At 43.6% G+C, this 20,943-nt stretch overlaps 1 protein-coding gene across 1 annotated transcript in view; it reads right to left on the minus strand.

The window, feature by feature from the left end:
- Positions 1-20,943, minus strand: part of EXOC4 (exocyst complex component 4) — a 674,858-nt gene that overhangs the window by 568,191 nt on the left and 85,724 nt on the right. Inside the window, exon 7 of the mRNA XM_045855728.1 lies at positions 9,298-9,472. Coding sequence (XP_045711684.1) covers positions 9,298-9,472 — 175 coding nt within the window. The remainder of the gene's footprint in view (positions 1-9,297; positions 9,473-20,943) is intronic.

The raw sequence follows: 20,943 nt of genomic DNA on the forward strand, positions 1-20,943 counted from the left end.
CCCACTAGCTGCCCTGCGACCAACAGAATGTGATCGATGGGAGAGCGTGTAACGCCCAAGACTGGGCCTTAAGAGACCCCTGCCTCCACCTCTGTCCTTTAGAATGTCTCCCTATTGGAAGCCGGCGCTGACGTAAGAAGCCCAGCTATCCTGAGCCCACCACACTGCGAGGTCCTATGGAGAGAGAGAACCATGTGGGGAAGCCTCCTTGGACCTTCCAAGCCAGCTCAGTCCTTAGGTGCAGCAGCCGAGTGACCGATCTCGGTTGATGCCACGTGAAACAAGCACCACCCAGCTGAGCCCTGGCTGAATTCCTCACTCACAGAACTGAGAGCAAATCAAATGAATGTTACCTTAAGCCACCAAGCTTCTGAGTAATGTGGTAGGCAGCAACAGACAAACCAAAAGAACTATCACTAAACTTGAGAATTTAGGCATAGTCCCACATTACCTCTGCAATCAGAATAGGTTTAAAAATTTTTTAACATATTACCAATCCAGGAAAATATAATTATCATTGCTCTAAAATCTTCTCAGGTAGCCAAAAGCATTGTCAGCGAAGCAATGTCAAGTGCTTTTGAGTTATCACTCAAATCATATAGAACGATACTCTCTACCTCACAATCTTTCTCTTTCTACCACTACTCACCACCACTTACCATGGCTGCTTCGTTCCTGGCTGCCCCGTTGCTCTGGCCCAGGTGCATCAGACCTCAGTGAGCACACAGCCTTCAGAAGGACACTTAATCACCAGAATGAGTCTGAGGGGCACTTGGCTTCTCGCGGTCCATCCTCTAACGTCTCAAAGAAGTACTGGAGGTGGTGAGTTGAAAGGAAGACCTGCCATTTCCACCACTGGGTCCTCTACTTCAGGACCTAGCCAGGCCCAAGCAGACCCTCCCTGGGAAAGCAGGAGTTCAAGGAGAGCAGACCTTCCACCGGATCTACCTATCCCGGGGTATCCGCCGCCACACTGCTATTCTCTGTGTGGCCCAGTATGTTAACATGTCCACGACACTCACTTCAGGTTTCACTGGGTCTTAGACTCCCGTGCACTCTGACTTCTGCGTTTGCTGTCTCCACACTGGGAGCCAGGGGGTATGCCTGCCCACCAGCTCCTGCTTTCAGCATAGGTAGTGAACATAACAGCACATCAGCAGGTCCTGGTGCTACAGAGGCTTAGAGGAAGATTTCTACTCCGACTTTAAACGTTAACTCTTCATTGGGCAGCATGCTCTCTATTGACAAGGCAGAACAAAAGTTGCAGGAGCAGGCACATTTCTGGAGACTCAGTGGCCTGGCCAACAACATGACTCTGATATGCCACCCAAAAGACAAGCTGTCAAAAAACTGTAAAGGCTAAGTAATGAAAACTATTTCTGTAATCTCACAAGTTATCTAGCCTGAAATACGGGAGAAAAGCTAGTTTCACTTAATGGTGTGGAATCCTCAGCTAGACAAAATACCAAATGAAACAAAACCTAAGAAGAACCCAGTTTCAGAGCTGGATTCAACACAAATTGTGTCTGTTTCCCTGAAAAACCCGCTCCAGGTCATGGGTCACTACCAGTAAGATCTGTGTCTTTTCTTACCTGACAGCCAACTTCAAGTTCTCTCTGCATGAGGTTCATTTTATCCCTACTGAAACATTCACGGGCGGTTAGCAAAGCTAAAATGATTTTACATCCCGTCTCTGTGCACCTCCAGGAAACGTGGAGGGACCTGCCCTGGGAACTACCGTCATTGTTAACAGGGTAGTGAGAGCCCTGCCACCGCCCACAGAGCCGTGCTCTGCACACCAAGGTGTTACACGCATTCAGGACAATGATGCCTAAGTGGGCAGTTTTGCTTCGAAAAGAGATATGAAAAAAAAAGAGATTTTTTTCAGAATCACAAAATGTGAAAGATGAGCTAGTTCACGTGACGCTGTTACTGCCCATTTTGCTGATTCCTAGAATCAGTGGAACTTTGTGTGTTTCTAGTGAACCTCAGGCTCGGACACTTGAAAAGGTGCGGCCAACAGTACGATGGGCACGTCACCACGTAGGCGACATTGGGGAAGGTGCTACTACTGCTCAGAGGGGCAGAAACACGCATTCCATTTGCACAGCTCCATCAAGAGTGTGAACTGCAAAGGGGGCGTGGTGGCCGGGCTGACACTGAGAGAGTGCTCTGATGATGATGCCCTGTCACTGCGCACGGCAGCCTGGTCCCCTCACCAAACTGTCTCCAGACACAAAAGTGAGGTGACAAATGAGTCCTCCCACGGGGGGATAGATTCTGCCCACCAGGGAAAACCCCAGGTTCCAGTGGAGAAAAACTACCATTGTCTTCACAAGAGCAAAAAAATGATTGCCTTTTTCAAGATTCAATAAACAAGAGAAAATTTCCATTTTTCAACAAGAAATATTTTCCATTCAAAGCAGCACTGAAATTCAAACTCCCGACACTCGTGACCCCATCCATCACGGGTCCCGCCCCCTTCATGCAGGCTGGCACCTGCTGAGCGGCTGGAGTCCCTACTCTTCTCGGTGACCGTGACGGTGACGGTTCTCCAGGAGCCTGTCGGCCGCAAGAGCATTTCCCCAACAAGTGTAAGAACCCTGAATTGGCCCTTAGCAGAAAACTCTACCTGGAAACTGATGCCAAAAACATTCTTGTCTAAACCCTCCACTCCACGACGGCACACGTGCTCCTGTGCCGCTCCTCACGCAAAACGATGACACCAAAGTCGGGGGGAAACACGCACTCCTGCCGAGGAGCTTTCCCACCACCACCTGCTCATCTTTACCCCGGCACCTGGCCTGCAGACGGCCCCACACTTTAACACGGGACTGTCATTAACATATCTGTCCTACTGGAAATCAGGCTGACAAGGTGACTAGATGGCTTTACAGATTTTCTAAGACTCCCCAAAAGGATTACAAATCCCCTGATCTCTCCTTTGTGCCCCTCATGACGCCCCACAAATGCCTGTCCTGGTTGTTTCACTACTAGACGGCACCTCAGGTAACACAGTCCACAGGCGCTCTGTTAGCCTGCAGAGGGTCTCCCTGCCCGAGACTCCGTGCATGGGACTCCGGCCCCCCCACCTGCTCAGCTCTTTCCCCCGCTGCCACACCAGCCACCCCATCTCACCACACCCCAGCAAACTCCTGAGAGGCCCTGTACACCTGGAACCAAGGCCCCCCACTTCAGCATGCATACGAACCGCCTAAAAGGCTCGTTACAACACAGACTGTATGCCCCACCCCCACCCCCAGAGTTTCTGATTTGCTAAAAGTCTGAGGTGGGGATAAAATTCTGCACTTTTAATATGTTCCCAGGTCACACTGATCCTGCTTGGCCTAAGAAACATACTTCGAGAACCAGTGACTCAAAGCCATGGTTCCCAATTACAGGATCCTAAACAAACATATTGGAATCAGCTCAGGAGCTAAAAGAACAAAAACAATCAAAACACACAGAAACCAATCTGCAGATAAATCTAACACATTCCCAGGTTCAAAAACCCTTAGTCTAAAGATGCATCAAAACAAACTTCTCAGATGACGCCAGGCCTTCCACAGCCTACACCCAGAGCCACGGCTCCAAATTCACTTTGCAGTCCACAGACTCTCAGTTACCAACACACCCTTCTTCTTCCTGAACACCCGAAAAGCCTCAAACACTCATTCCTTTGTGCCACTACTGTTTTTACACTCAGCAACACTCGTTCCTGTACATGTCTGTGTCGCTGCACACCCAATTTATGATGGGTGTATGGCCTAATATTACTCAGTAATCTCTAGCCTGAAGGAATTTGGGGGGAACTGGAAAATACAGAGACCTAAAAACAACTTGCACGTTATGGAATAATTTCTATTGTACAACTTAAAATATTTAGCTGAATCTCTTGTTCAAAAAGGCTTTATTCTCAAATCTGTGCATCAGTAATAAAGATGAGTGGAAAAAGTAGTTAAGAACCAATCAACCCTAGCTTAAGTCAAGTCATGATTAAGGTCATTCTTCTAAAACAGGTTTGGGAAAAGAAATGGGAGCAGAAAAGTAGGTAGGAAAGGGGGGGGGGGGGAAACGGAAGTGGAGAAAGAACATGGCCATACCCTGACCTCAAGCCAATTAAACACCATTCATGAAATGAAATGTTATTTCTATGTCAGACCTCTCACCTTGTATTATTAGCTAAGTTTCAGTTTTATGTTCTTTGTCTGTCAAAGAGCTTATGCCAATGGTATATGTGTGCACTAACCGAAACAGCAACAGTACTGCCAAGTGTGGGACTTGGGCGCTGTAAGGTAGAGAAACAGAACTCACAGCTGATACCTCTTTAGTGCTGTAAACATATCTTGGGGGTGAAGGGGGCGGGGAACAGAAACGATGACTGCCAATGGACACAAGGTTTCTTTTTAGGGTAATGAAAATGTTCTAAAACCCTATATCATGGCAATGGTTGCACAACTCCATAAATGCACTAAAAATCACTGGAATCTATACTTTGAAACAGGTGAATCTTATAGCATGTAAATTATATCTCAATAAAGCTGTTTAAATACACAAATGAATAACTCATTCCATAATATGAAGACATGATCTCCAAATCACTGTATAAAACCACATGTGAAAAACATAACTCATTTAATAAGCCAGAAACATTTTTAATCATCTTAACATTTCAAATTAATGTCTGATAGAACTTAAAGTTCCTCAGTTTATTATAAATATTGTTAATATAATAGGTTTTATTTTCCAAAATGTAGGAATCATATACACTTGACAAATCCAAAGTAAAACATATCTTACTTTGTCCATAACCATAATTAATTATTTATAATATTATTATAAATAGGGTGCTATAAGATTAGAACATTTTAAATTTAGAACATTAGTCTTAGTCAAATATCTGATCATAAAAACTTATTCATAAAGTATTTTGTAACCTTGTAAGAATAGAATTACATAGTCTACAAGATACTATGTATTCAGATTTTAAATGCCATTAAGTACTATGATACAAATAATTTAACATTATATAGTCTAATAGTGTCCAATGTTATACAAATTACTGCTATTAGTATTTCATAGTATATCTCTTCCCATTTGCATATTTTTAATCTATCTATAACTTACATTTAAAGTGTATCTCTCAAACCCAAAACGAGGAACTTGTATTAAAAAATGGGGATATATTCTTCAAAATGCCACTGTTAAAAAGCTAAAGAAAGGCTATGAAAATGTTCAAGTTTGAATTAAACTAAAGAGACATGAAAAGTAAACACATTATCTAACCCTAGATTGGATTCTCTACAGAAGCAGCAGAAAAAAACTGAAATAAACCTGTCAGATTCAACTATTGTTAATATTGTTTCTTTATTGTTTTGTATACGTACATACACACACAAAATTTTTCTCTGCACAGTTTGACTGTAAGTTCTCAAATCTGTCTGTATTCTAGTTTTGTCAATTGACCCAGTAATGTCCTACTAGGCAATTTAAAAAAAAAAACTGAATTTATTTGGGTGACATTGGTTAATAAAATTATCTACCGTATGATGCCGTGTATAATGTACACCCATGCTTTTGTGCATATTATACATGGGATTATTATACCCACAGTAATCATTATACCCATGTAGAATACACATCCTTGTTTTTCCCTCAGGAATTTAGGCAAAAAAGTGAACATATACATGGCAAAATATGGTAGGTGTCTGGTATATAATTCTATAATATCACTGTATCACTTGTATATTGTATTGTGTGTTCACCACCCAAGGCACTTTTCCCCTTTTAACCTTGTCTACCTCCCTCCACCTCCCTTTCCCTCTGGCAACACCAAAGGGTGGTCTGTGTCTATGGGTTCTGTGGGTTTTTGTTCGGTTGTTTGTTTGTTTGTTTTGCTTAATCCCCTAACCTTTTTCGCCCAACCCCCTGACCCCCTCCCCTTTGACAGCTGTCAGTCTGTTCCATGTATCCATGCCTCTGTTTCTATTTTATTCCCCAGGGTATTTTGTTCATTAAATTCCACATATAAGTGAAATCATATGGTATTTGTCTTTCTCTGGCTGGCTTATTTCACGTAGCATAATGTTCTCCAGGTCCATCCATGCTGCTGCACTTATTTATTCATTTATTCCTTATTCTTCCCCTCCTGCTTTCTTTTGGATTAATCAAATATTTACTCACTATTCAATTTTATCCCCTTTATGTTTTTACTATACGCCTATTTTACCGTTTCTGTACTGCTCTTGGGCCTAGAATATGCATTCAAAACTTAACAAAATTTCCTTTAACCAGCATACCTCTTCATATACAGATACACCTCATTTTATTATGCTTCACTCTATTTTGCTTCACAAATGTTAAGGGTTGTTTTGTTTTTGTTCTTCTTTTAACAAACTGAAGGCAAAGCCCCCCACCAGCAAAAAGACGAGGGCTTGCAGAACTGCGATGCTCGCTGTCCCGCGCTGGCCAGGAACTGAGCCTGCGCGTCTCCAAGCCATGCTGCGTGACAGACGAAACCCAGCAGTACAGTTCCCTGACCGGATTCGCCCCTTTTGTGCAGTCACAGCCGTGCATTTTACTTCTAAGTATGTTATTAAAACCAGTGCATCTTATTTTGTCTTTAAACAGAAAGTAATCAATGGGAAAAGTGTAAGTTAGTGTTACCCTCACATTTACCACTTCCGAGCCCCTTTACCTTTTCCTGTAGATGGTTACCGTTGGGCATAATTTTCTGTTCACTTGAAAAACTGTCTAATGTAACATTTCCCAAAGTCCAGGCCTAATGGTGACAAATTACTTCAGCTTTAGTCCATCTGAAAACGTCTCCATTTCACTTTCATGTCAAAGAATATCTATAACATTTCAGATTGACAATTTCTGTATTTCCCAGCACTTTCAGGATGACATCCATTGATTTGACTCCTCATGAGAAGTTAGTGAAGAATTCCATCTCCGGCAATGTCTTTTTCCCCCTGGCTGTCTATAAGATGTTTTCTTTGTTTTTCAGCAACCTGATGATGTACCTGTGTTTTCTGGATGTTAATCCTGCTTCAGATTTGATGAGCTCCTTAGATCTGTGGGTTTACATTTTTTAACAAATGTAGAAATTTTTGGTCACTGTCTCTTCCATAATTTTCTGCCTCAATCTCTCTCCCCTTTCCTTTTGCACCTGCAACTACACAAATGTTAGACTGCACGATACTGTCCCAGAGAACATTGTGACCTTGTTCATTTTCTTTTCAGTCCATTTTTCTCTTGTGCTTCAGTACAAGTGATTTCAACTGATTTAACTTCAAGCTTGCTGGTCCTTTCTTCTATAGCATGCCATCCACTGCTCAATCTACCTGATAAACTTTTCCTTTCAGATACTAATCTCCAACTTTTTGAAAGCCCGATCATCAGTCACATTTTTCTGCTTTTTCTCAAGAATAACAATCGGATGCTGGACATTACGGATGCTTCATTACCGAGGACCTGGATCCTATTGTCTCACTTTACAGTGAGTTTTGCTCTGGAAGGCAGTTAATATACAAGTAGGTTGGACTGATACTGTAGAGACCTGGTTTGGGCTTTGTCTATGACATCTAGAGTAACCCTTACTCTTCGGCTAGGACGGCCTTGTTCCCAAGACATAACCTGTCCGAGGTCATGCTGAAAAGCACAGGATGCTCACAAGTTTTCCCCACACTGAGTGGGCCGACTCGAACATTCCCAAGCATCTGGCAACTTCCGGAATCTCCACGCTGCTGACAGTCCCTCCGCAGCAGTTTTTGGCCAGCCTTGGGTGTGCGAGGCTTCCTGTTTGAGCAAAGGCTCCAGGGCACTCTTCTCAGATTTCTGGGATTCCCCTGCGCCATTCCCTCTTCTCCAGTGCCCTTCCCCACAAATGCCAGCTGCCTCCACACCCCTGAGCGCTGCCCTCTGCCTCTGCTGATTAGAGCGAGGCGACTGCAGTCTGGGTAGGCATCACCGTGCTGCAGGCTGGAAAGCATCCCAAAGGAGAAGCTGGGCGGCTGGGGCACACACCCCCAGGCCCTGTCCTCTCGGCAGACTGCGCAGACAGCCCGAGACCCCCGCTCTTAGAGCTGCTGACAGCAGAAGGTAGGTTCAGCATAGCCTGAAAATGAAGTCCCTAATTCTAACTATGTTTGAAACAGCTTTAAACTCTATTATCTTATTTCATCCTTAACATGAACATGGAACATAAAGGCATATATTATTTCCATATGACAGGTTAGCAACCCATATGTAAAATGTTAAATAACCTCCTCCTAAACAATAAAGGTATTTTATTCAATACACAAATGTTCACGAGTACCTACCACGGGCATAGAGTAATTGACAGAGTGGCAAAAAGAACTCAGGGAACACAGCTGCAACCGCATTTCTTCCTACTGAACCGTCAAGAAAGTGCACAGACTTAATCCCCCAAAAAGTCTAATGAATGAACAACCAAGAATTAATCATTCAATCCACCAGGAATGTGTCTATACTGTCAAAAATAACTACAACTTTCCATCATGATTTATTTATTGCTGCAAGACTCCTATTTACCATGCAAGTAATTCCATTCCTACACAGTTACATTTTTCAATTCCCTACATATACTTAATTTTTTTTCGTATTAGTAGGTACTGTTTAACGAAGACATTTCTATTTAGCTATGTCAAATTTGTTCCAGCTGACTCCTAATTGTATTTCTAATTTTCGTCTGGCCAAATCGAATATGTTTTCCTGGCACATGCAGAGAAAATATAATAAAATTTCTAAATGCCATCTCTGCAGCATCATACCAGTCCTATCATATCTCCAATCTCAAACAGATCCATCAAAATGATTCATTTATACTTATAGATTTTCTCATCTCAAAATAAGCTCTTGACCTGCCATTCACCCCAATATATGCAAGAGTTGACTCCAGGAAAATGGTCATTAAATGAAGCTACCTATATGTTTATAAAATAGCGTTTAAGAACATTTTGATATTGACTTCCTTGCTACAGGACTAATTCCAGGGGAGTAAAGGACCCTGCCACCGAAAGCCAAACACTGCACATCCCTGATTGCTAGGCCCTGAGCATCTCCTCCTAATCTTAAAGTCTGGGAAGGAAGTTTGTTAACAGTCTTTCTGAAGAAGACAGGAGTTCATGAGCTCAGCAGCATCACCCTTAAGCAGGAACACGACTCTCCCCCTGGTTGTGAAGAAGGGATGCTCCAGGTTGCCGCCGAGCTCCGTGCCACGGCTCCACCCTGTTGCTCTGAATGAAGACGGAAGACCCCGTAAAAGGGCCTTACCTGGAGGACATCTTGGATCTTCACCCACACGTCCGCCATGTCGTACAGCTTGACGTCTTCCTGCTGAGCCGGTGGCGTCACGACGGTGTCCTGCAGGTATCCCAGGACCGCCGCGTGTGCAGCAGCTACAGCATTGAACTTCTCAAACAGGAACTCCAGCAGTTCTAGAAGTAACCTAGCCACGAAAACAAGTAAGTAAACAGCATTAACACATGCACCCAAGGGTGATTTCTGTACACTCGCCTGCAAGAAAACCACCAAAGTGACAATGCAAACAGCACATTAGATTCCAACAGGTCTGATTTCAAACAGCTGGAGGATCTAAGACACTTTTGAAAACTTATCTAAGCCTCAGTTTCCTCTATCCAAAATAGGAATGATGTAAGAATTTAAAAACCAACTGTCAAGTCCCTAAACTAGCAGTAAGCAGCTCAGTAAACATTTGTTTCCTTTTTAACATGTTTGAGTGATTACAATGCTACTTCTCTGTATTCTTTTAAGCAGTTTCTCCAAAGAATTCAGGCAATTTTTCAGACAGTTCCAATGTTACACAGAATATGCTATTCCCTGGCAATAAATTAGGCACTCGGTTAAGGACACTGAACCTTTCAGTCATGGGAAGCTGTGCTTACTACCGTTCAAATGCACGGTGTAAAGTGCCTGGAAAAAAGTATACACCTGCCAAGCAGTCTGACTATCACCACGGGGAGCAGCTTAGTCATCCGCATTATCTCATTTTTCATGGTGAGAAACGCTGGACACATATTACTGCATCAGCTTTATATACTCAAGGACACACAATGAGGTTGCAGGGCAGCTGGGCCTAGATCAACAGCCGATTTCCATGTCAGTGCCTTGGCCAGCTCTCTCTAGTTCTAGACTGCAGGTGCCGCTGCAGAGCTGGGGCGGGGCTCCGTGGCAGGAAAGCACAGGAATCCCTCCACCACTGAGACGACGGCTTCCCTGATCGCCCAGGCTCTGGATCCTCTTTACCCTCCTGAATTTGAAGAGCGTTTTCTCCCATTTTTGCAGAACTTAACCACATGTGGCTCCCATATGTGACAGTAAATGTGGGTCACATGTATTTGTATCTAGACATTTTAACTCCCTTCTCCACTATTAGTTTTTCAGCACAGGCACTGCTTTATACATCTCTGTGTGCCCAGCAGCACTTAGAACACTGCTCAGCAAATTTTGCAGAATGAAGTTAATGTGTGTGCCATGAACAAGCATAGAAAATGTTGGAACGTGACTTTCATTGTATATTGTGTGGCTCTCAATTCATAGTTCCTAAACAGACTTATAAACCAACCCAGAAAGGAGAAAAGGAGAGGGAAAGAGCTTGTTATCAACGTTAGTTAACAGATCTTATTACTATAAGTACGAGGTTGTGACTACAATCTCATCAAAACATATAGCACATCATCTATTCCTCTGGCTTCTTTACTGCTCAATTACTATAATTAATGTGCCAGCATGACAGCCAATAACTGTCCTATGATAAAACCCTAATATCTATTTGGCATTTTAATTTAGATGAGACAGAATCAATAAAAATTTATGTAGTACTCCCAATCCAGAATATACATAAACCAGAATTTACACATTGTATTTGTACATGACAGCCATCCTACCTTTTGAATGGTAATTTTTAAAAATCTTTTAAAGGTCAATTCATATTTACATGCACATATACCTAAAACAATTCTTTCTCATGTGTTACTGGAGAGCTACTCAAATACAAGCCAAGAAAGGGACAGAGTACAGGAAGAGGCATCTAACGTAACAGCCAAAATAGTTAATGAAGTGCAAGAAAATAATCTGTATAAAGCTGGTATCTGGCATCACACAGAGTAAATGCTTGATTAAGTGATGGCCCCACTTTTCAAATACAGATTGATGCTGATTATATAAGCCTGCGGTTCCCAAATATCAATCTACAGACCATGTATTTTTCAGTGATGCATAGGGAAAATAAGAATAATAGGACCACAGATGGGCTCTTCACAAAGGTAAATATACTTAATTTGATATTTTTTGTACTCTCTTGACAGGAAGATCTGTTATGTTCTCTCATAATGGCAGTTAGAATGCCAAATGTCCCTACTTGACAAAATTTAAACTTAATAACCTATGTTATACTCCAACATCCTTTGAAACCATATTGATCGTGACATTTGGAAGCCTGAGGCATCCTGGTGTCCAACTTCCCGATGGCAGGAAATCTTCACTACGGGCCTGTGAGCCAGCGGTGAAGCAGGGGACATTAGGGGAGCAGTGGCTGCTGCCTGGTCACCTCCAGGGCCACCAGGCTCGTGACTGCACACCCCGGCTGCCACTAAAGGACAAGACCAAGTCAGCAACCAGGGGCCGAGCTCTGTTTAGAAAAGAGACATGGCAGGGAACCGAGGTTAAGATGAGATCCATGTGTCTACTGGCACCACAGAAAGAGCGAGCCCCTGATACAATGCAGACAATCTGCCAGCTTCTGTCAATCACTCGTGGAGGACCAAGGCCAAGCTAGGCCCATCACAGTGTGACCGTCAGAGCCTGGGGAAGACAACAGGGGCAGAAAAAAGGGAGGAGAGACAGGTCAGAAGCGGTGAGATTCTACGTGCGTGCCTGCCGACGCTGACACACCCGCCCGTGTCCCGGGGATGGAGCCCTCCTCGCTGAGCCATCCCAGTCACGGCAACGTTAACAAAACCCACAGCACCGACGCCAAAATCAGAAACTTCCGTGCTCCGAATGATACCATCAAGAAAGTAAAAAGGCAAACCAAAGATGGGGAGAGAGTATCTGCAAATCACATATCTGACAAAGGATTTGTATTTAGAATATCTAAAGAATCCTTATAGCTTGTAATAAAAAGGCAAACAACCCAATTTAAAGCTGGACAGAGCGTGTGCATATGCCTTCTCCAAAGAAAACATCGTAATGAGCAATAACAAACAAAAAGGTGTCCAACATCATCAGCCATCAGAAACACGCAACTCGAAACCACGAGCCACCACTCCAACATGCCAGGCCGGCTATAATCGAAAGGACAGACAATAAAAAGTGTTGGTGAGCACGCAGAGAAATTGGAGCTCTCGCACGGTGCTGCTGGGGACATGAAATGGTGCAGCAGCTTTGGGAAACACTGGGGCATTCCCTCAAACCATCAAACACAGGAGTATTATATGGGCCCAGCAATTTCATTCGGAGGTAATACTCAAGAGAAATGGAAACACCCACGTGTACAAAAACTTGCATACAAATGCGCACAGCAACACTATTCATAAGAGTAAAATACTGAAATAGTAGTAAAACCATAAAAGTGGAAACAATCCCAATTTCCATCAACTAAGTAATCGGCAAACAAAAGGTAGTATTCCATACAATGGAATACTATTTGTCTATAAAAGGGAATGAAGTACTGATACATGCAACATGGACAAACCGTGGGAAACTCATAGAACATCATATATTGTACAATTACATTTGTATCAAATATCCAGAACAGACAAATGTATTGAGACAGAAAATCTAACGGCAGTGACGTGGGTGGGCGGGAACTGACTGCTGAACCAGACGGGGCTTGTTTTGGGTGGGGACACGGAGCCACACTGTGGCGGCCACTGCACAGTCCTGGGAACAAGCTGGAAGCCACCGAACTGCACACTTTCAGTGGGTGAGCTGCAGAGCAGGGGAGTTACGCCTCCACACGCGTCTAAAACATGCAGTTGTGGCTCTGAGTGCAGTCGGCGAAGGCCCGACAGCTCCCCCCGAAACCCAAAGAAAACGCACGGAGCGGGTGGGGGGGCGGGGGGGAAAGAGGAATCTACCTGCCGCTCTGTACACAGGGAGGCACAGGGAGAGCTGACTCCTGCAGACCCCGCTGCGGGAGGACAAGGGCATTTCCCTTTCGGTTCGCTTGTTTTGTGTCTTTGTTTTTCCTTCTAACACGAGTAATCTGCATGAAACAAAGATTCACATTCTTTCCTGGTGCTGATCATTCCTAACCTTTTAATTACGAAAAACAATCTCAACTTCTCCAAGTGTTCCATCTGTAAAATCAAATTTTAATTAAGACCTGTTCTGGGAGCCTCTCAGAACTGCCAGAAGGATCAAATTGGAACCTGCACAGAAGTAGCCAGGGAAATGACACAACAGTGAAGAGAGGGGAGTCTGGACCCCTTTGTCAGGGCTTGCGGCCTGACCACCTCTGAGGAAGATGGGTACCTTTCCAGAGAAAGCGAGAGAAATATATTAAATGTAGCAATTTGGAAGGAGCGATGTTGGTTTAGATCTGGACATGTTCCATTTAAGGTGCCATGTACTCAGGTACATGGATAGGCAAGTCTAGGGCTCAGGAGAGAGACTGATACTGGAAACTTAAAAAGTGAGACATATCTGAGGGAACGAGATCACGCAGGGACAAAGCGCAGAGTGAGAAAAAAGAAAAGGAAGCTCCAGAGCCAGCACTGCCTGAAAACAGCGGCGCTGAAAAGGTGATTAAAACGTGGCGAGGGCGGAGGAAGCCAGGAAAGACCATCTTAGAAGACAGAGGGGAGGAGTGCCAGCAGAGTCAAAGGCCACCCTGAAGTCGGGAGAGGCAGGGAGAGTTCCGACTCCCGCTCCCAGTGACCATGCTGAGCGGGTTTCAGAGCAGCACCGGGAGCTGCAGGCGGCAGAGGGTAAGTGAATGGCTGAGAACAGAAAGAAACCGAAGTCAGTCACACTTTTCAGCCACCTTATGCACTCTTTAATAAAGAAAAGGATAAAGTAAGAAGACTTTCCCCTGATGCGTCGAAGAAGATGAGAGATCAGGAACCACTCACATAAACTGGACGTAATCCGCACCAGTCTGGCCCCATGTAAAGCTGCCAGGAACACACTAAAGTACATAGTTAATATTCACACACATTCTCCAACTGCCCGCACGACGCCAGACTGAGATAACAAGGGTTTACTTCTAGCTGCAGACACACACGGGATGAACGAAACACACAAGCCCCAGGAAAATCATTCCCCACACCCCTCCCACCCCAGAATATTAAATAAATAAAAGGAGAAATAAACCATCACAATGCAGTTAGCACAGCTGCTTAAATCCTGTTAGGGTCAGGGTTTTCACCACTGATCCAAAAGACAATAGAGCAGGCAGAATCATTAAATTACTAGATGATTCCTTACACTGAATTGAATAAAAGAAATCCTCATATGGGAATAAGCCTAAGAACCTTAGAGATTAGAATTTCAGTTAATTGCAATCTCTACACATCAGATGAAAATAACACACTCACACACACACGGGTTATTTCGAGAGTCAGAAAATGGTATGCTATAATACGCAATCCAGCACCACAGGTAGTGGAAGGAAATATTGATCCTCGGATGGCAAAGTGTTTTACCAATGGCAGTGTGAGGAACCGTCGGAAACCTAGACTTGACACCACGTCTCCGAAGAAGAGTCATGTGACTTTCAGTATGCCATGGGGCTTTTCCAGATCTCAGGTTGCTCAGGCTCAGATTTCCCAGTCACAAACTGACTGTAATAAATGCAAAAGCAAACTCAAGGTAACAGTAAGTTGCTACTACGTACCTTCAACAGTTACCACCTGGAGAACATTCTAAGAGGGAGATTCAAGAGCGACTCCAGACGTTTCCACAGTCCGGCTGCATCCCTGTCCTTCCCTCGGCTTGGTCAGTCCTGCTCATACTCCGTAAGACACACCAGTTATCATTCCAATACAACTCCTTTCATTAAATTAGTTAGAGTTCGGTTTCCGTCACTTATAAATTTGTTAAAAAGGCCTAATTCCCAGAGTAAGACCCAATGGCTGCACCCCTCCGAAACAAAAACAGATGACTACGAACTGCAAAAAGAGACACAACAGTGGCGGGCATGGCCTGTGGGCCGGGAAGTGAGGAGAGGTGCCTGGTTTACGCTTCCTTGTAGCCACACCTTTACTCTGACACGTGTCCAAAGGCCAGAATGGAAAAGGCAGGTGGTCGGGTTTGCAGGTGCCCACGTCGAGAGTGAAAGAACGAGCAACACCGGGCGGCAGTGCCGGGAGAAATCTAGGATGAGAGACACCAGCCTGGGGCCCTCTGCGTGGGGCTGGCAGCCAAAGCTGTCACAATGGAAGAGATCCATAAAACAGTAAGGCTGAAGTGACAAGCAGGAGAAGGAAGAGGAGGAGGAGGAGGACGATGTCAGCAACTGTGACAAGGACGACACCAGAGACCACCGCGGCCACATCAGCAGCAGCCACACGATGGCAACCTAGATTATCTCATCTAACCCTCAGGACAACCCTGTGACAGAGGGACAGCAAGAGCTCACTGAACACCATTGACAGGTTCTGAAATTTCAGACAAAACATGTAATGAAACCAATTACACCATAGGTTGATGGATATAATCAAGAGGTAAGTTCCTATGGTATCTCATTAACACTGGAACAAAATGGACTTCAAACAAACCAAAGTTATTCCAGGACCTGCTGCACCACTTTTCTCCTCATTTTATAGACAAGAAAACTAAAGTTCAGAGATAAGAAGAGAACAAAGGACTCAAATTTGGACAATGTTCCTTTTAAGGAGCGTTAGGAAGCAATGTAAAAAAAGAGGTATCAGTACTTAGGATGTTAGGAAGACCAAGCCTAGAACAGAGTGTCAAGAGAACCATCTACATTGCCTTTGGTTTTCTCACTGCAAACTGGTTTTTACCCCTCCAGTACTCCACTAAACACTCCTGCTGAGTCTCAAAGAACCATTTTGCTCAAGCTGACACACGCTCCTCACTCCTCATTCAAAAAGTGCAGCCCCCGTCTCTCCTGACCACTCGCTCCTGGGAACACTGCCTTCCGCTGGCTGCACCGCACTGCTCTGCTTTCCTTCCACCTCTCCGGTCGCCCTGTCCCAGGAGCCTCTTCCTGAGACGCTGTGAGCTCTCCTCAACCCGCACGCTCTCTCCGGGTGAGCTCACTGACCACTGCATCCTCGCCTATCCACCTGCTAGTAACTCCCCCACACCTTCTGGCCAGGCCGCTCCCCTGAGCTACAGACGTCAAACTTACCACGTTTCAATGAAGCTCATCACCTTGCTCCCCAAACCTACTTCTCCACATTCCCGAAGTCAGTGAACGGGACCACCTGCCCCAGAGGATCATCCCCACCTCCTGCCAATTCAATCAATCACCAGCTTCTTTCATTTTCACCTCTCCACTATCTCTCAGGTGGGACTGCTACTGTACTCCATGGTCACTGTTACTTTGCTAGTTCAGATAGTACCATCTCCATTCTGCATGATTAAAATGGCCATCCAAATAGTCTTTCCTCCAGTCCCTGCCTTGCCCCTTCTTCAGAGTAAACTTGTCCAGAGTAAGAACTGTGTCTGCCTTATTGCTGTATTCTAGCATTTTTCACAATATCCAGACCCTGGTATGCAGCCAATGAGTATTTGTGGAATGAAAGAATGGGGGTGGGAATGAGATCCGGTAGATGGGAGAGGTAGAGACTTGCTTACAGATAACAAGTGAGGAGGAAATGAGTTTATAGATTATAACATCCTGGTTTTAGAAGACCACAGAAAGAAATGTTTTGCACAAAACTCTCTCTCAAAAATATAACCTTATCAACCTAAACATGAGAACCAAAAGAAGTATAAGTTACAAGCTGAAAGATACATGCATTCAGAGCTAACTGTAAAAATAGTATCATAAAATCTATTTGTGTAAAAAAACCCACAAAGTGTCAAGATGAAGAAAGTATTTGTTCTTTAAACCCAATTACCTGAAAAATGTTAAAATCAGCCTTCCTATTGATATAAATAAAACGTTACCCATGCTCCCAGATCTTCTACTAACTTGCTACCTGCCGCTGTGCCCACGCGTCTCATCTTCAAGGGCCACCATGAAAGATGGCCAAGAGGTAAGAAGAAAATGTTAAGGAACAGTCACAACTGCATAAGAAAAGAGATGTCTGTGATATAAAGCTACATCGTGCACCTATGAGAAATGTTTAATTTTTAAGGTGAGATACAACTACCTGTATCTAAATTTCACACCCAGGAAACCTTGAACTAGTCATGTGGCTGGAAAACCCATGTCTGCAGCCAAGACGCTGCCTTACTTGGTCACGAAGCCAAGGCACACACAAGGGAGAAAGCCAGCTCTGTTCTACTGTTCGTGTGCTGAGGCCGTAGTAACATCGGGGTCTGCGTTTTCCCACTGACGGAAAAAGGCAATAACCACGGAGTATTTGTTTCCCTAGTAGTGCTGTGCTCTAAACAATAGGCAAACACTGACCTCCGAGCTTAGGCTCTGCATGAAAAGTAAAAGAACTTGATCATCAATTACTTCATAGCAGAATGGCCTTAGTTTTACATGCCTGCATCTCACATACACATTTTCCTACCGAGCTTGGCTGATCCAGTATTCTCCATTTCAAACTGGACACAGATCCCATGTAATCTTCAAGGTTATCTAATACGTACTTTTAAGGGTTAGAAATAAGTTCCACCGGTTATTAATAATAATCTTCATGAAAAAAGAAGTTACTATTTGAGGAGTGCTGACTAATTCTCCATCTGCACTATGAAAAGAACAGGAAGAAACCATCAGCAACGCTGTGTAGGATGAAACAGTGCAGATGAAAAGAGCACCGAGCTGGGCCCTGGCTCGAGTCGCTTCCTGCCCGTGTCCCTTCCCCACGTGCCAGGTCCGTCTCTCCTGCTCAGCGTCTGAGTTCTGGAGGGAAGCCTGCAAAGGAAGCTCTCGTTCCAACGTGCAGCCAATTAATGACTACAATTAGAAAACAAACCCAGGCCCCCTTTCGTTTCATAAAAGTTTTAGTATCATTCATTCATAAGCCTTTCCCAGGATAATCTCTTCCATAAAAAATGTTGGGAAAACTGGTCAGCCACGTGCAAAACATTAAAACTGGATCATTACTCCTACACCATACATGGAAAGCAACTCACAAGGAGTGAAAGACTTGAATATAAGGACTGAAACCACAAAACTCTCAGAGGAAGACATACGGGCGGTAAGCTCCATGATAAAAGTTTTGACAGTGATTTTTGGGGTTGACAACAAAAGCAAAGGCAACTAGAGAAAAAATAAATTAGTGGGACTACATCAAATTAAAAAGATTTACACAGCAAAAGAAACCATCAACAAAATGAAAAACCACCCATGGAATGTGAGAACACAGTTGCAAATCATATATCCAATAATCAGCTAATAAGCCAATATATAAAAACACAACTCAAAAACAAACAAAAAACACAATCCAATTTTAAAATGAACAGAGGAACTGAATAGACATTTTTCCAAAGAAGACATACAAATGGCCAAAAGGTACATAAAAAGGAGCTCAACATAACTAACCATCAGAGAAATGCAAATCAAAATCACAATGAGAGGTCACCTCACACCTGTCAGAATGGCTATCATCAAAAAGACAAGAAACCAGTGTTGGCGAGGATGTGGAGAAATGGGTACCTTGTGCACTGTTAGGTGGGAATGCAAAATGGTGCAGCCACTATGAAAAATAGTATGGAGGTGCCTCAAAAAAAGTAAAACCAGAACTATTCAATGATCCAGCAACCCCACTTCTGGATGTATATCCAAGGCAAGGAAAACAGGATCTCAGAGAGTATCCACACTCTTGTGTTCACTGAAGCATTACTTACAATATTCAAGGCAAGAAAACTAAGTGTTCACCAACAGAGGGATGGACATAGAGTATGTGGCATATGCCAAATACAATGAAATGTTCAGCCGTGAGAGAGAATGATACCCTACTGATGCTGCAACATGAATGGATCTTGAGGGCCTTATGCTAAGTCAAATAAGTCAGAGAAAGACCAACATTAAGATACCACTTATATGTGAAATCTAAATTAAAAATAAATAAGTAAATAAATAAATAAGCCCTGGCTGGTGTGGCTCACTGGATTGAGTGCTAGGCTGCAAACCAAAGGGCCACAGGTTCGATTCCCGGATCAGGGCACGTGCCAGGGTTGCAGGCCAGGTCCCCAGTGCAGGGCACACCGGAGGCAACCATGCATTGATGTTTCCCTCTTCCTTTCTCCCTCTCTTCCCCTCTGTCTAAAATAAATAAATAAAATCTTAAAAAAAAAACCCTCAAAGAAATAGAGGCCAGAATGTCAGTTGCCAGGGGTTAGGAGAGTGGAAGAAATGGGGAGATGGTGGCTGAAGATTACAAACTTCCACAAACTCTATGATGAATCATTTCTGGAGATCTAATGTATGTGTAATGGCTATAGTTAATAATACTGTATTATACAAGGTATGTCCTTTAGGTATCCAGTCATGTGACATGAATAATAGAGACATTTACTGAAGATACAAGATAAAAAAACATCAAAGTAGGCACTTGGGACCTCATACAATTCTCATAGCTATCAGCTGCCCCATCGTATTTTCCTGAACCTTATCGACAGGCTGACGTCTCTTCCCTTTCAAGAGTGATTTTAGTTTTGGGAAAAGCCAGAAGTCATAGGGCACCAATCTGGGCTGTAGTGGGACTGAGTCACCTGGGTGATTTGATGTTTTGCCAAATAGCTCTGCATGAGATGTGATGCATGAGTGGGTACACTGTCATGATGAAGCTGCCAATCACTAGCTGCCCATAGCTGTAGCCTTCTGCATCATCCAAACAGTTTCCTAGGAGGAATGTTCAAGCTTAAGGCAAAATTTGATGCAGACTCATTGCTCTACTAACTCAAGTCATTTTGAATGCAATGGCCACACAGTACACATGCTCCTTCAAAGGCATCTACCACTCCACCAACTAGTACAGTGAAGTCATCAGTGTTCACGCACATACATTTCAGTCCACTCTCCTTGGCTGCAAGGTTGCATCAATGTCACACAAACTGTTCTCATTTCAGTAAAAATGACTGCACTTTTTCTAGACAGACCTCGTATATTTTAATGCTAAAAACAGTTGTGTTTGGAGACTAAGGTTGTGTGGTTTATTTTCCACTCTATTTTGCAGATATTATAGTGGAAAATAAATTCATTATTTAAGAATTAATTTGAGGTATTATTCAAGTCATTTTAATCAGAAGGAATCATTACAATCGAACCTACCTATTGGGATATCATGTGGAAAATGTAAAACCCATTTGCACACCAACTGGATCATGTCCATCAGATTACTTTTGGTGATACAGGTGTGTGTCTGTGCGTGTTAGACTATTTTCTGACTGCTCCTACAATGGACACTGCAAGAGAAGAGAGAACTCGTTTGCCTTGTTCAGCACCATATCTCCAGAATCTAGCAGAGTGCCCACCTGATCCATAGTATCTGTTGAATGAAAAATATGAATGTTACATATATTGAGTGTCTATGTGTCAGGGACCAAAAATGGCATCACACTTAAGGTCTCTGCCCTCATTGACCTTAAAGTCTAGAGAAAAAAGGCATTGATTAGAGAACACTGAGATGAAATTATTGCAAATTGTGTTATGTGCTAAGGGAGAAAACAAAGGGTGCCATGAGAGCACACAGCCTGAGGACCTGAGCTGGTATGGGTAGCTGCTTTTTTTAAAATAATAAACTAAGGCGGTTTTTACTGTTGTTTTATACTAGCTGTAATTATTGAGCACCTTTGACATGACAGCAC

The sequence above is a fragment of the Phyllostomus hastatus genome, unplaced genomic scaffold (genome assembly GCF_019186645.2).
Source record: "Phyllostomus hastatus isolate PE091 unplaced genomic scaffold, TTU_PhHast_1.1 phas_scaffold_114, whole genome shotgun sequence".
Taxonomy (NCBI): Eukaryota; Metazoa; Chordata; class Mammalia; order Chiroptera; family Phyllostomidae; genus Phyllostomus; species Phyllostomus hastatus.